The sequence below is a fragment of the Vipera ursinii genome (assembly GCF_947247035.1).
Source record: "Vipera ursinii genome assembly, chromosome: 1".
NCBI classification, from domain to species: domain Eukaryota; kingdom Metazoa; phylum Chordata; class Lepidosauria; order Squamata; family Viperidae; genus Vipera; species Vipera ursinii.
The window spans coordinates 315,023,846-315,039,971 of record NC_139512.1 but is presented as its reverse complement, the minus strand read 5'-3'; the positions used below and the strand labels follow the sequence as shown (position 1 = coordinate 315,039,971).

General features: G+C 42.3%; 1 protein-coding gene across 3 annotated transcripts in view; it reads right to left on the bottom strand.

Moving 5' to 3' along the window:
• Nucleotides 1-16,126, bottom strand: part of PPM1B (protein phosphatase, Mg2+/Mn2+ dependent 1B) — a 78,758-nt gene that overhangs the window by 42,765 nt on the left and 19,867 nt on the right. For all 3 annotated transcript variants that reach the window (XM_083374293.1, XM_083374295.1, XM_083374294.1), the window contains exons 2-4: nt 10,163-10,304; nt 4,222-5,089; nt 165-282 (exon numbers count right to left, since the gene is read on the bottom strand). In XM_083374293.1, coding sequence (XP_083230419.1) covers nt 165-282; nt 4,222-5,067 — 964 coding nt within the window. In that variant the 5' untranslated portion in view covers nt 5,068-5,089; nt 10,163-10,304. The remainder of the gene's footprint in view (nt 1-164; nt 283-4,221; nt 5,090-10,162; nt 10,305-16,126) is intronic.

Here is a 16,126-nt window from a genome sequence, read left to right as displayed (position 1 = left end):
TACTCTAGGTTGCTCTGAGTCATGTGATCCAGGAGCACCTTCATGGCATTCTGTTTCCTGTTCCCTTCCTATGCTCAAATCCATTTATGTTTCAAGCTGCCTCAATTATTCTAAGAAAATAATCTAAGAGGGGAAAAAAGCTAATACAAAAATCAACTTCTTACCTTCCACTCGTGATTCCAAATGCTTATCCAAATCTGCATCTCTTTTCATTGCTTCATCTGAGACCTTAGGAGCATTTGAAAAGCAAACTAGAACAATACTCATGTTATCACGACTTCCCTATATTTGGGGAGGAAAAAAAAATACATAATTGATATGAATGCTTATCCTTTTCACAACCTTAGACTACATGTTTATTCAGTTAAAATATTTTAAAAACTTTCTGTAATTGTTTGTCAGATTCATTTTTAATTTCCAAATTTAATTAGGTAAACTCCCATTAAATTGTTCAATTGACTAAACAGTTTTTAATAAAAAAAATAAAATAAAGACAAACTATTTCCATTTCTTGTCTGCATGCCTTCAAAATCTTCTCTGGAGGACAGGGAACTTGAGAGAGTTAGACCTGCAGGGCTGAACAAAAGTCCAACTGACTAGGTAGACCTGGTCACCCAATTTTTCTGAAATAACTTAGTGCTTAGATTTATCCCACACATAAATGAATTCAGAACATCTCATATAATGTATCATTTTCTAGCAATGTTCAGCTACACAGAATGATCATGAAGCACCATTTCTACTTTGGTCTGAATAGCTGCATCATTTTACAAAAGGAAATCAAGGAGCAAGTGACAATCTATATAACTATAATTAAACAAAATGTTATCAACCGTGGACAAGATGGATACATATGAGCTAGAGCACGGGTCGCGCACCTCTTCGAACGGGCAGTGGTGCGTGCGCACCTCTCCAAACCTTTGGAGAGGTGCGCGCGCACCTCCGCGCGAACGGGCAGCGGCGCCGCTCTGGGAAAGCTGCCGTGGCACGTTTGCAGGCTGCCGAAGGCGGCAGCTCTGCGAACGGACCGCGGCAGCTTTCCCAACAAGCGGCGCCGCTGCCCGTTTCGAGAGGTGTGCGCGCACCTCTCCAAAAGAGCGGAGGTGCGCGTGCACCTCTCCAAACCTTTGGAGAGGTGTGCGCGCACCTCTGTGCGACGGCGCCGCTCTTGGAAAGCTGCCGCGGCACATTTGCAGGCTGCCGAAGGCGGCAGCTCTGCAAACGGACCGCTGCAGCTTTCCCAACAAGCGGCGCCGCTGCCCGTTCCGAGAGGTGCGCGCGCACCTCTCCGAACGAGCGGAGGTGCATGCGCACCTCCGTGCAAACGGACAGCAGCGCCACTCTGGGAAAGCTGTCGCGGCAAGTTTGCAGGCTGCCGAAGGCGGCAGCTCTGTAAACGGGCCGTCACCGTCGCGCAACCGGTTCCATCATACATTTAAAAAAATGGCAACTGTGCACATCCGTGCATGCGCAAGAAAAAACATTTTGCGCATGTGCAAAGTGTTTTTTGCACATGCACGTGCATGGATGCATGCACGCAGCTCCCACTTTTTTGTGTGTGTGATGGAACCGGTTCCCAGTGGCTCTTTTCCTTTTTCAGGTTGCTGACCCCTGAGCTAGAGGATACTGTAATCTTGTGGATTTATCACTGACTGCACAATCATATCGAAATAATGCTCATAGTTGAGCCTTAACAAAAGTTCAAGCAGGGTTACAGAGCACCATTCTCAGTCCAGTGTTACTCTTTATAAATGATTTAGAGCAGCGGCTCTTAACCTCTGCTATACCTCGCACCCCTAGAACGCTTCTGATATATTCTCACATCCCTAACATAGTTCGAAATAACAGCAACGAATTATACATATACACTATAATTTTGAGAACCCAGGTTTTTGCACCCCCTGGAATATCGTCTTGCATTCCTGATTGGGAACCCGATTTAGAGGAAAAGGAATGCTTAACAAATTTGCATGAAGGCAACTAGCTAATACGTCATAAGCTAAAACCATAATTTAATATATACTTAGTTAAGACTAAGCCCTTGCCAAACTCCAGAATGAGGTTCAGCAGTGACAACTGGAAAGGTTTACATCTGAGTAGGAAGTTGCAGATACAGTACATCAATATAAGACTGTAGAGATCGGGATTGGCAGCAGTCTTATAAAAGGGTTTACAGAACTAGCCAACCACCACCTGAATATCAGCATGAAATAAGATGCAACAGGTAGAAGGCTGGTGTAGTCTGGGACTGCATTCATAAAAGTTCTGTGTGTAGATGTCAGGTGCTAAAAGAGTGTCCATCTCCTCTGCACTGGACTGATTACACTTGGGACTGTGCCCAGTTTGTTAATTCATATTTATTTATAATTTCAATATTTAAGGCCACATTCTCATCAGTGATTCTGGACAGCATATATTAGTTTAAGAACAGTTAATAATTTTTTTAAAGGAAAACAACAACACTGGGATGGCAAACACATTCTCAATTACTAAATTACATCAAGAATAGCAGGTACAGATATTATCCTAGCTCAGTGGCTATGGAGAGAACAGGAAATGGGGCCATGTGGAATTCAGAGGGGAATGTTGTTCCAAAGAATAGGTATAGTAAAAGAGAAGAGGTAACACACTTTAAAAGAGACATGGACAACCTGGGGTGGATTCACGGGATACTTGCTAGAATAAGGGATCTTGAAACCAAGCCCTATGAAGAATTATTAAGACAGCAGGCAGATTTAACCTGCAAAGGGAAGAAAATATGGCAGGGATCTACAAAGTATCTGTCTATCTGTCACATGCAAGAGGAAGGAAACTTGGAATGTATTTGTAACTCTGGGCAGTTTACAATCATAAAAATCTATCCATATACAGTTTGACTCCTCCAGTACCAGGGAGTTTGCACATCGTTAACAAGAATCAACAAGTTGAAATTAAAAGAATAGGGTGACAGCTGAATATAGCACTTTCCCAGTGATAAATGTTAAGCAAAGAAAACTGTGACAGGTAATCCTTGACTTACAACTTGTTTAATGAGAATTCAAAGTTATGATAGCTTTGGAAAAAGGGCCTCATGACCTATCTTGAAAGTTATGGCAATCACACCATCCATGAGTTTATACGATCATAAATCAGGTGCTTGTTAAGGGCTTGCATTTACAACAGCTGTAGTGACCTAGGCTCACGTGATAGCAGTTTGTGGCCCACCCAGCTGGTTTCCATCCAACAAGCAAAATTAATTTGGTAAGCTGGATTTGTTTAACGACTGCAATAAAAAAATGACCATAAAATCAGGTTTGGTCATGTGATTGCTATAATGGCTTCATCGTCTAGCAACATAAAATCCCAATTGTGGTTGTAAGTTGAGGATTACCTCTAGTGACAAACTCCCCGTCAATTGAAGTTTTCAACTGGAAGCTAAATAGCTAATAATTGGGGTGATTTAGTGTATTTTCTCACTAGCAGGAAATGGATTAGATTCATTTATAGGAGCCCTTACACATTTTATGATTCTTCAAGTCTTAATTTTGTAATATATGAAAGACTGAAATTCATTTAAATAATTTTAGATACTTGAAATATTTGAGTTAACATTTTGAAAATCAGGTTCTGCTTTAAAAAATATAAAATATAAAACATCTGCACTACATCCTACTTAAACTAACATTTTTACAAAATTGAAGGCTGGATATTATTTGTTTACAAATAATGACCAATCTGAACATATATAAATTTCTGTATCATTAATTCTGGAAATTTTAAAGCTTTACAATAACGGCTATATATATGTGCTTTAAATAGTAATGTGACATTTCATTATTATCAAATGCAAACCCTGGAAAAAATCAATGCTAATAATACTGGTCAGAGTGGAGAAGAGTTTAAACACTGAAAAGCAGAGCATTTTTTTCCTTAAGAAACAATATTGCCTTTGCTTCATGAAAAGAATCTAGCTTTGGAGTGTTTTAAATATTTCCCTTCATAAACATTTACTTTTATGAGTAAATATAAAGTAGGTTGTGAAAAATTTTAAAGTGCTATTATTTGGGTTGTATAAAATACATTGCCAAGCCCAAACAAATAGCAGGTAAATGCTTAGTAAGACGGCATCATATGAAGCTGGCCTCATCAATAAATCTATGCTATTTTTAAAATTAATTTTTGTTCAGTTTTAATAGTAAAAGGAACATCCAAAATAATCTTTAGTCTAAAAGGTTTACATACCTTGTGTAAACAGGTATCCACTACCCAATTGCACACTTTTTCCAGATCATCTGATACTTCAAGCCTAGATTTAACAAATTCACAGAGCTCCTCGTTGCTTATTACATCCCAGATTCCATCACAAGCCAAAACAATAAATTCATCCTCTTCAGCTCTTACAATTTCATAAACCTCTGGTTCTGGAGAAACAAGTTGTTCTGTAGGACCTTTGCCATCAACACATTTGTAGTCATAGTCCCCCAGAGCACGAGACACTGCTAATGAGCCATTAACACGCTGAATCATGACACTCCCGCCTGCATTCTGAATTCTCTCCTTCTCTCTTGGATTGCAAGGCTTGTGATCTTGTGTTGAAAAACAGACCTGTCCATTCCTATATAGAACAGCACGTGAATCTCCACAGTTGATAAAATAAATGTGCTCAGGTGAAATCATAACTCCCACTGCTGTTGAGCCACTCCTGTCCATGCCATTTCTGAGGTCTGAAAAATTGCGCATATATTCATCAATTTTCAAAAAGCCAGTTCTGATTCCACTCTTAACATTTTCTACTGAAGGTTCAAGAGCACAGCCAGGCTGTTCTGTTCCCCTGAAGTCTTCATTGCTAGTGATATGTTCTAATAAGTGGTTTGAGCAGTAATTTGCCACACGAGATCCTGCGTGACCATCATAAACAGCAAAGAAAGACCAGTCCTCCAAACCATGAGGAATTCCTACAACAGCTGTGTGAGCATCTTCCATTTCAACTCTCCAGCCTTGCATACTGCTGAGGCCATAACGCAGGCCATTTCCTGCCCCGTGAGCATTGTGTTTCTCAGTTTTTGGTTTATCCAAAAATGCACCCATGTTTCCTAATTTACAAAGATATCTGCAAAAGAAAATGTGATCCTGAGTATCATAACACAGCACAAAACAAGGAAAAGATACCTGTTCAGCTATGCAAAGTCTGTCTTCAGAACAGTCAAATTATGATAATTATTTCAGACTACTTTGAAAATACAACCTTTTTTATAGAATGCACTCAAAGACTTGTATTCAGTCCTTACCCATTCCACTTTAAGGAAACAAATGCCTTTCAGCCAGGCTTTCTTAATTAACATTAGTTTTAGCTTTGCAAAAGGAATGTAAAATGTTTGTTTTCACTGACTAGAGAGTGTCCAATGGACAAAATAAATAAGTCCAAACCTTGAAATATGTAGTAATGATCTTTTTGTTATGAAATAATAAAAAATGTACAAATCACAAATCCCATCTTGCATTTGCATATCATTATCTGTAAATTTGTAAATTAGTAACTAGTTTTAATATGTATATTTCTTTTACTTGTTCTCCTACTTGAAGTATGAAGTAGCACATACATATACATATTTCCGAGCTATAGTCAGTAATAGTTATATAGAGAAAGTTTATGTCATCAGTGTCATCTTAACAGGCAAACTGCATTAAAACATTCAATTGAGTTACGAACAGAACACAAGCATGTGAATCCATACGCAAGAATAAAGATTAAAATAGTACTCGTGGTAATCTAAAATAGTATTTAGTAGACCAACATCTAGATATAAAGTTGAGACAATTTCCTATTTATAGTACAGTTTAAAAAAAAGGGCAGGGGAGGAAGACATATCTTGCAACAACTTAACTATAGGCTCTTCAAAGCATTGGAAACAGGTGCTTTGTAAAACATGTTAGCATCACAAAGCTATATTCCAAAAATGAAAACAGTTGCAACTTTTATAAGGCCTATGCTGCTGCTTCAAAAGCTGTCCCCAAGTGCCTCTGGAAATATGTACAAGGTTTTTGGCTGCTTTAATGCTCTGAAGAGAACTGCTTCTCTCACATCAATACATTTTGCGAAATACAGTACTTCTTTCAAATATTGTCTACAATTCCTGAAAACAGTACATATTTTCCTCCAAAGCCAACATATTTAAAAAGAATCTATAGATCAGACAACTCTGAAGGATATAGTTAACATCATTATTTTTTTCAAATCAATAGTATAAACTAGATGGCATCTACAATATTCTATGAATCAATGGTGTTTAGAAATCAGAGATCAGTCCCAAATGACCCTCCTCACAGTATCAGCTTACTTACATATACTGAGTTACATAATAGATAGTATTGTTCCTGATTGACAAAAAAAATATCTAAAACTTGGTTAATGAATATGGTGCACAAGGTAATATAGTTTACGTTTACGTTTACGTTTTATTTAATTTATATACCGCCCTTCTCCCGAAGGACTCAGGGCGGTTCACAGGGCATATAAATAAAAATACAATACTATACAAAAGTTAAAACAGAGATTAAATCAATGCCCAATTAAAAAACAATAATACGATCTAAAATAACAATTTAAAACCCAGCTCCCCCATCAGGCCAGACCGGCCAATTCAAACAAATGGGTCTTCAGACCACGACGGAAAGTTCGGAGGTCCGATGCCGTCCGGAGCTCCACCGGCAGTTGGTTCCACAAAGCCGGGGCACCCACAGAGAAGGCTCTCCCCCTGGGGGCCGCCAGTCGGCATTCCCTGACCGGAGGCACCCTGAGGAGGCCCTCTCTGTGGGAACGCACAGGGCGGAGGGGAGTTGAAGCCGGCAGCAGGTGGTCCCCGAGGTACCCCGGACCCATGCCATGTAGGGACTTAAAGATCATAACCAAGACCTTGAACCTCACCCGGAAGACAACTGGTAACCAATGCAGCTCGCGGAGCAAAGGTGTAACATGGGAGTACCGGGAAACTCCCAAGACAACTCTCGCGGCCGCATTCTGTACCAGTTGGAGCCTCCGAGTGGTCTTCAAGGGAAGCCCCATGTAGAGAGCATTACAGTAGTCAAGGCGAGAGGTCACGAGCGCATGAGTGACCGTGCACAGGGCATCCCGGTGCAGATAGGGCCGCAACTGGCGCACCAGGCGAACCTGGGCAAAAGCCCCCCTAGTCACGGCCACTACATGATCTTCTAGGGTAAGCCGTGAATCTAGGAGGACTCCCAAGTTGCGAGCCCTATCCACGGGGGGTAAGAGCTCACCCCCCCATAGAAAGAGATGGAACATTTTGAATGTCCCGGGATGCCGGAATGCACAGCCACTCAGTCTTGTCAGGGTTGAGCTGAAGTCTGTTCCTCCCCATCCAGACCCGAACCGCCTCCAGGCAACGGGACATCACAGCGAGGGCATCACTGGGGTGGTTTGGGGTCGAAAAGAAAAGTTGGGTATCATCGGCATATTGATGATACCCAACTCCAAAACCACGAATGATCTCACCCAGCGGTTTCATGTAGATGTTGAACAGGAGAGGCGAGAGAACCGACCCCTGAGGAACTCCACAAACGAGAGACCTAGGGGCCGATCTCTGCCCCCCTGCCAACACCGACTGCGAACGTCCCAGGAGATAGGAGGAGAACCACCGAAGAACCGTGCCTCCCACTCCCAATCCCCTGAGACGCCGCAGCAAGATCCCATGGTCGATGGTATCGAAAGCCGCCGAGAGGTCTAATAGGACTAGGACAGAGGAATATCCCCTGTCCCGAGCCCTCCAGAGATCATTCACCAGAGCGACCAATGCCGTCTCCGTGCTGTACCCGGGCCTGAAACCCGATTGGTAGGGGTCCAGATAATCCGCTTCATCCAGGACCAGAGGGAGCTGATGCGCCACCACACTCTCAACAACCTTCGCAAGAAAGCGAAGGTTGGAGACTGGACGAAAGTTGTTCAATACAGCTGGGTCCAAGGCAGGCTTCTTGAGGAGAGGTCTCACCACCGCCTCCTTCAAGACGGTGGGGAAATAACCCTCACTCAAAGAAGCAGATATAACCGCCTGGAGCCAGCCTCGTGTCCTCTCCCTAGCTGCATAAACCAGCCAGGAAGGGCACGGATCCAACAAACATGTGGAGGAGCTCAGCCTCCCCATAATCCTGTCCACTTCATCAGGGGTCACAGAATCAAACTCTTCCCAGATAACATTGACAAGACCGTCCGTGTCCTGATCGCCTGACTCTGCCCAGCTGGAGTCCAAACCGGTCCGAATCCGAGCGATTTTATCCGACAGATGTTGACTAAATTCCTCAGCACGACCCTGCAAGGGATCCTCCCTCACCTCCTGATTAAGGAGCGAGCGAGTCACCCTAAACAGGGCGGCCGGGCGATTATCTGCGGACGCAATGAGGGTAGAGAAGTAATTACACCTCGCCACCCTCATCGCTGCGAGATAAGACCTAATATAGGTTCTTAACCGCAACCGGTCGGGTTCGGATCGGCTCGACCTCCAACAGCTCTCTAGGCCCCGTTTCCGACGCTTCATCTCCCGGAGCTCCGCGGAGAACCATGGAGCTCGCTGGGATCTGCGCCGGGTCAGGGGCCGCAAGGGTACAACCCGGTCAAGTGCCTCAGTGGCTGCCCTTTCCCAGGTTTCCACTAAGGCATCCGCCGAGCTGTGAGCAATGGAGGCAGGTGGGGACCCCAGCGCCGCTTGGAATCTATCAGGATCCATTAAGCGTCTGGGGCGGTACCATCTAATTGGTTCCGTATCCCCACGGCGGGGGGTGGCAAAACGGAAGACCATCCGCAGGAGATGATGATCGGTCCATGACAGGGGCATAATAAATGGAGAGCCCCCACCAAGATCATCCAACCACCGTCTAGATAAAAAAATCAGGTCAAGAGTGTGGCCTCCCTCATGAGTTGGTTCAGAAATTACTTGCGTCAGGTCCATGGCCGTCATGGAAGCCATGAACTCCCGAGCTAGCTCAGATGAGCCTCCCAGGGATGGTAGATTGAAGTCTCCCAAAACTATAAGTTTGGGAAACTCAACCACCAACCCTGAGAGGATATCAAGCAGCTCGGGCAGGGCTGCCGCTGCACGACTAGGCGAAATGTACGTCAGCAGCAAACCCAACTGCGCCCCCGAACCAAATCTCACAAAGAGAGACTCACACCCGACTATCTGAGAAACGGTGGTCTCCCGCGGACATAAGGTCTCCCTAATAATAACCGCCACTCCCCCACCCCTACCTTGAGCTCTTGGCCAGTGCAGCACCCGGAAGCCTGGTGGGCAGAGGTCAACCAAAGGGACCCCACCCTCTGGGCCCAACCAAGTCTCCGTGATGCAAGCCAGGTCCGCCTGCTCACCCTCAACTAAATCCCTAACGAGGGGAGCTTTATTAACCACGGACCTGGCATTCAGGTACACCAGCCGGAGCTCAGGAGGCTGCACATCCTCGCTCCCGGAACCTCGGGGAAGAAGCAGAGGGTCGGAGCGCCTCACCGCTTGCAAATAGCGGGGACGGCCCTCCCGGTAACGATACGGCCCCCTGTCTATCCGCCTGTCTAACTATCAGACATTACAAACTGCTGTTATACAGGTAGCCATTCATTTGGTGACCAAAGTTACAACAGCACTGACAACAATGACTTGTGATCAGTCAAAACCATCACATCCCTATGGTCACATGATCAAAATTTGGGTAATTGGCAACCAGCATGTATTTGCAACAGTTGCAATGTCCCAAGGTTAGGCGATTGCTATATGCAATCTTCCCAGCCAGCTTCAGACAAGCGAAGTCAATGAGAGAAGCTGGATTTGCTTAACAACCCATGAATCATTTAACTTCATTGATTTGATTAACCACCATCGGAAAAAGATCATAAAATTGGGTGTGATTCACTTAACTGCCTTGCTTAGCAGCAGAAATTCTGGTCCCAATTGTAGTTGTAAATTGAGGACTAGCTATATTTTTGTAAATATGAAGCTAATGGACTTCAATAAAAAATGATGCTGAAACTGAAAAATCATAATAAATATTGCAGAGAGTAAGAAAACAGAACATCTTTGGAGTATGCCTGTTCCAAACATAGTCTATTAATATATTAAGTTCCAACAGCTAGAGATCAGTTATGTACTCTATTACATTGAATTAACTATCAAGAAATATTTACCTGTTAACTGTACTTCTGCCAATTTTTGTTCAGTTTTAAAAACTTATGGTTTACATTCCTTCAGCCAACAGGCATAGAACAGATTAAACTTGAAAGCCTTCAAATCATGCAGAATGCAATACTTGCTGTAACTTGGAATTTCCTAGGAGAAGAGATAATATTAATTAGAATATAATATCGCAGAATGAATTTGCAATTTAGGAATGTAATAAATATTTCATTTTGCTAGCCTTATAGTTTCAGACAATACAATGTTAAAATTTCCATAAGTCATTATTAACATTACACCAAAACTTTCAAATACATTTAAACAGGAAGGTCCCTGTCTCTGTAAAAATAGACTATTCGTGGTACAGTTCCCTTCTATGATAGGCTTGTTGTTGTTAGCTGCGAAGTCGTGTCCGACCCATCGCGACCCTATGGACAACATTCCTCCAGGCCTTCCTGTCCTCTACCATCTTCTGGAGTCCATTTAAGCTCATGATAGGCTAAAATACCCTTAAAACAATTCAATGAACTAAAGGATCGATCTAAGTCAAAATATATTGCTAGCTTTAAAATATTTAGGACAGTAGCTTTAGATGATTTGCAAATAATAAATAACCCAAAGGGATGCTTCATTGTGGCAACATTACTGAATTCAAACAGGGAAAATGTTCTATAATTAGATACTGTATTAATCAGAATAAATATTATATCTGAAAGAAAAAAAAGTCCCTCTCAAAGCAGATGTAGGAAGGCTTCAAAGAGATGTGGAATTATTTCCTATCCTTTCCAGTGAGAAAAGGTATTTCATAACAGAAATGCTAACTTATACAACCTGTGTAAAATAAAACAGGTGAATAACCCATTAGGATACAGCACTGAGCTGCAAAAATCCAGATGATAAAAAAAAGTTTTGGTACTTGTTTGCTGCCATCTAGTATTCATCCTGATTTAAGCAACACAGATATACTCCAATCTCTATAGGCTGCTGATAATTTTTGGCTATATGAAGATATGCTACTAAAGTAACGGAATAGGAAAATAAGATCAGCAGGCTGTGCAAAAAACATTTTCTCATGTACTACTGCTGCTTTCTGAGACTACAGATTATTCCTCCCTTTTTTTGCTTACTGACACCGCTATCCACTGCAGCTGCTTTTTACTCTACGACTTAACACTAATAATTTGCCAGTTAATTTCTGTAGCATGACTAAGACTTCATACACACCCTCAACAATTTGCTATTAAGAAAAAACTGAATTCCTCTTTCCTTTAATTTTATTTTCCACATAAATAACCCTTCCCTCTTATTCCAACCTCCTGGCCCCTGAATGGGTAATTGAAGATTTATCAGCATTCTGAAGAAACTGGGGCTGACAGAAATTAATTCCGTATGATGCTGAATGGAAGAAAGTAAGAGATCTATGGATTTTACTGAGAACGGGATAGACCCTTTAATATGTGGTAAAAAATAAACATTAATATATTCAACAAGACTATTAAATATTTTATCTCTCTCTCTCTCTCTCTCTCTAAATTGTACTGCCTATATCTAATTAATCTAACTCAAATTTGGTTTCATTTATTTTAATTTAAAGATTTAACTTAAATTCCTGTTTTTATAGGGGACCCAAGATACTACTTGAAGGCAAAGTACAATTCTTGACACTGAAAAATATGGTGCTTTCTAATCTAAAAAGATAGTTTCAGAATATTTTCATAAACTGATGATCTGCAAATATACTGTATATTCAATATAAATTTCTGTAAGTTTCTGCATTTTTTGCAAAATGCATTATAAATCAAAACAATGCCTTGTTATATAGAGCATAATGCATACATTTCTTTCCTGCTTTTTTCCCTATTTTGTCTATAAAATTTAAGAGCAATTTAAAATTACAAAAATAGTAAAACCATATTTAGCATAGTATGAAGCCTATTTCTGACACAATCAATATACAACAAAATAGAAATTCCAGTTTGTCTAAAAAAAATATCAGAAATCTGTCTGTTGGAAAGATCATTTTAGCTATTAACATCTAACTCCCTACTGACTGAAGGAATCCAAAGTAAAGCATCCATGAGAAATGCCTGTTTAGCCTCACACAAATACATTCAGTGAACAGGAGTCCAACGTTGTTTCTGGGTAATTGTGTCCATTGTAAAACTCTTTTCACAGTTAGGAAGTCTTTTTGACCCTAAGATTTCATCAGGATCTGCCATTCTATGATTTAAATCTATTCTATGTCCTGCAATCTGGAATAGCACAAAATAGATCCTGATACTTTTCATTACAACAACTTTTCAGCTATTTGAAGTGTGCTATCATATCCTCCATCATCTTCTCAAGTCTAACTTCATATATCAGTTCACATGACTTTTTTCACCGATACCAAGCTGTCCTATTATCTGTACTTTGGAATTTTCTGTGTTTATGAAATTTCATTTTGTTATTTCCAAACCATTCCTTCAATCTCTCAAAATCGTTTTAAATTTTGTCTTTATAAAATATTACTTTAGAAGCATTTCTCACTCAAATGAGTATACTTTTAAATAAACATTCCATTTTTATGATACTCTACCCAATAACTGAATAAATTTAAATTTAATTAAAAATTAAATGTAAAAATAATAAACTAGTAATCTGTCCACTAAAATAGTCTTGCTATCCAATTTACTTATTTAGAGTATAGAACGTCATAGGATATTTGTCAAAATGCTTTAAAGCTTTTTGCACAGCATTTTCCCAATCTACAGGTTAGTCCTGGACTTATGGACCAGTCAATTAACAACTGTGTGAACATCACACAGCACCCCCTCTTTTTGTCCTCTTTAGGGAAATGTTTTGAGATGATTGGATTGCAAAATTTTAAGGTCTTGGGAGAAGTAGATCATCTGACCCATTTCAGTCTGGTTTCAGAACAGTCATAGTATAGTTGTCTATGGAGATTCTCAGTCATCCAGGTTTAGTTTTAGTTTTAGTTTAGTTTTATTAAATTTTTATACCGCCCTTCTCCCGAAGGACTCAGGGCGGTGAACAGGGCATATAATAAAAATACAAAAATACAAAAGTTAAAAAAGAATTAAATTAATGCCCAAAATAAAACAATAAGAATATACAAATAATTAAAACCCTAAATTGACTCCCCATCAGGCCAGGCCAGCTTGTTCGAATAAGTGGGTCTTTAACCCGCGCCGGAAGGAGCGGAGATCCGGTGCCATCCGGAGCTCAACCGGCAGTTGATTCCACAGAGCCGGGGCGCCCACAGAGAAGGCCCTCCCCCTGGGGGCCACCAGCCGGCATTCTCTGACCGGAGGCACCCTGAGGAGGCCCTCTCTGTGGGAACGCACAGGGCGGAGGGGAGTCGACGCCGGCAGCAGGTGGTCCCTGAGGTATTCCGGACCCATGCCATGTAAGGACTTAAAAACCATCACTAAGACCTTGAACCTCACCCGGAAGACAACTGGTAACCAATGCAGCTCGCGGAGCAAAGGTGTAACATGGGAGTACCGGGAAACTCCCAAGACAACTCTCGCAGCCGCATTCTGTACCAGTTGGAGCCTCCGAGTGGTCTTCAAGGGAAGCCCCATGTAGAGAGCATTGCAATAGTCAAGACGAGAGGTCACGAGCGCATGAGTGACCGTACACAGGGCATCCCGGTCTAGATAGGGCCGCAACTGACGCACCAGGCGAACCTGAGCGAAAGCCCCCCTAGTCACGGCTACTATATGATCTTCTAAGGTAAGCCGTGAATCTAGGAGGACTCCCAAGTTGCGCGCCCTATCCACGGGGGGTAAAGACTCACCCCCCATAAAAAGCGATGGAACATTTTGAATGTCCCGGGATGCCGGAATGTACAGCCACTCAGTCTTGTCAGGGTTGAGTTGAAGTCTGTTCCTCCCCATCCAGACCCGAACCGCCTCCAGGCAACGGGACATCACAGCGAGGGCATCACTGGGGTGGTTTGGGGTCAAAATAAAAAGTTGGGTATCATCAGCATATTGATGATACCCAACTCCAAAACCACGAATGATCTCACCCAGCGGTTTCATGTAGATGTTGAACAGGAGAGGCGAGAGAACCGACCCCTGAGGAACTCCACAAACGAGAGACCTAGGGGCCAATCTCTGCCCCCCTGCCAACACCGACTGCGAACGTCCCAGGAGATAGGAGGAGAACCACCGAAGAACCGTGCCTCCCACTCCCAATCCCCTGAGACGCCGCAGCAGGATACCATGGTCGATGGTATCGAAAGCCGCCGAGAGGTCTAATAGGACTAGGACAGAGGAATATCCCCTGTCCCGGGCCCTCCAGAGATCATTCACCAGAGCGACCAATGCCGTCTCCGTGCTGTACCCGGGCCTGAAACCCGATTGGTACGGATCCAGATAATCCGCTTCATCCAGGACCAGAGGGAGCTGATGCGCCACCACACTCTCAACCTTCGCAAGAAAGCGAAGGTTGGAGACTGGACGAAAGTTGTTCAACACAGCTGGGTCCAAGGCAGGCTTCTTGAGGAGGGGTCTCACCACCGCCTCCTTCAAGACGGTGGGGAAATTACCCTCACTCAAAGAAGCAGATATAACCGCCTGGAACCAGCCTCATGTCCTCTCCCTAGCTGCATAAACCAGCCAGGAAGGGCACGGATCCAATAAACATGTGGTGGAGCTCAACCTCCCCATAATCCTGTCCACTTCATCAGGGGTCACAGAATCAAACTCCTCCCCGATAACATTGACAAGACCGCCCATGTCCTGATCGTCAGACTCTGCCCAGCTGGAGTCCAAACCGGTCCGAATCCGAGCGATTTTATCCGACAGATGTTGACCAAACTCCTCGGCGCGACCCTGCAAGGGATCCTCCCTCACCTCCTGATTAAGGAGGGAGCGAGTCACCCTGAACAGGGCGGCCGGGCGATTATCTGCGGACGCGATGAGGGCGGAGAAGTAATTACATGGTCATGGTTGTCCCACAGGTGCTTTTCAAAAAGCAACTGGACTTTGTTTTTTCTTTGAAGACATTTCACTGCTCATCCAAGAAGCTTCTTCAGTTCACTTTAAAGAAAGTCCAGTTGCCTTTTGAAAGAACCTTTGGGACAGTCAATAGTATAAACTTCATTATACTTGTTATTGAGCTTGGGCAGAGCAGAGATAGAGATGAATGAGAGAGATCATGAGATGCCTCTTGCTCTCCCTGTTTAATATCTACATGGAACTACTGAGCAAGATATTTATAAAGTATGTAAGAATATCTGGATAAAATCTATTTCATTCTAGATTAAAAGAATTAAAGATCAGAGATTCCATGAATACAACTGCTACATAGTGCTATAGAATCTCAATTATGGTGCTGCACTAGTACAGTTGTTTAGTAATGACAAGATGGAGTCAGCCATTTCAATATTTAGATCTGGCTCATTACAATTTGAGCAAGAAATGAAACAATGCACAACTAAAATTGTAATTTATCCAAATGTGCAAAGACACATAATTGTCTAAAGAGAAAAAGTGTGTCATTCTCTATTCCATTATCCAAATCTGGAGGATAAGGGTGATCATCTTTCTACCTTATATCTACATTCTAATTTATTCACTGTTTAAAATGCCTGAATGGAAGAGAGATCTCAATCCAGTCTCCTCTTTAAGAATGGAAGGGCAAACTAAGGATTGGTATTCCAGTCTGCAATTCACTCACCAGAAAAGCTTAATTTTTTTCTAAGCTCTCTGCTTAGTGATGCTTCCAGATTAAACAACTCCCTTTTTATACTTTCTAAGAGCTACTAGAAACCAGATCCTAGGTAACCCAGGTAACAGAAGCTAGCCAGAGTAATGCCTTACGGCACTGGCCAACTTAAATGTGCAGTAAAATACAAGGTAGTTCCTTCTCCCTCAAGTTTCTATTCTGGACTTTGAGTTGCAAAAGGGGTTATTAAATGAATCTGGCTTCCCCACTGAATTACTTATCAAAAGATCTCAAAA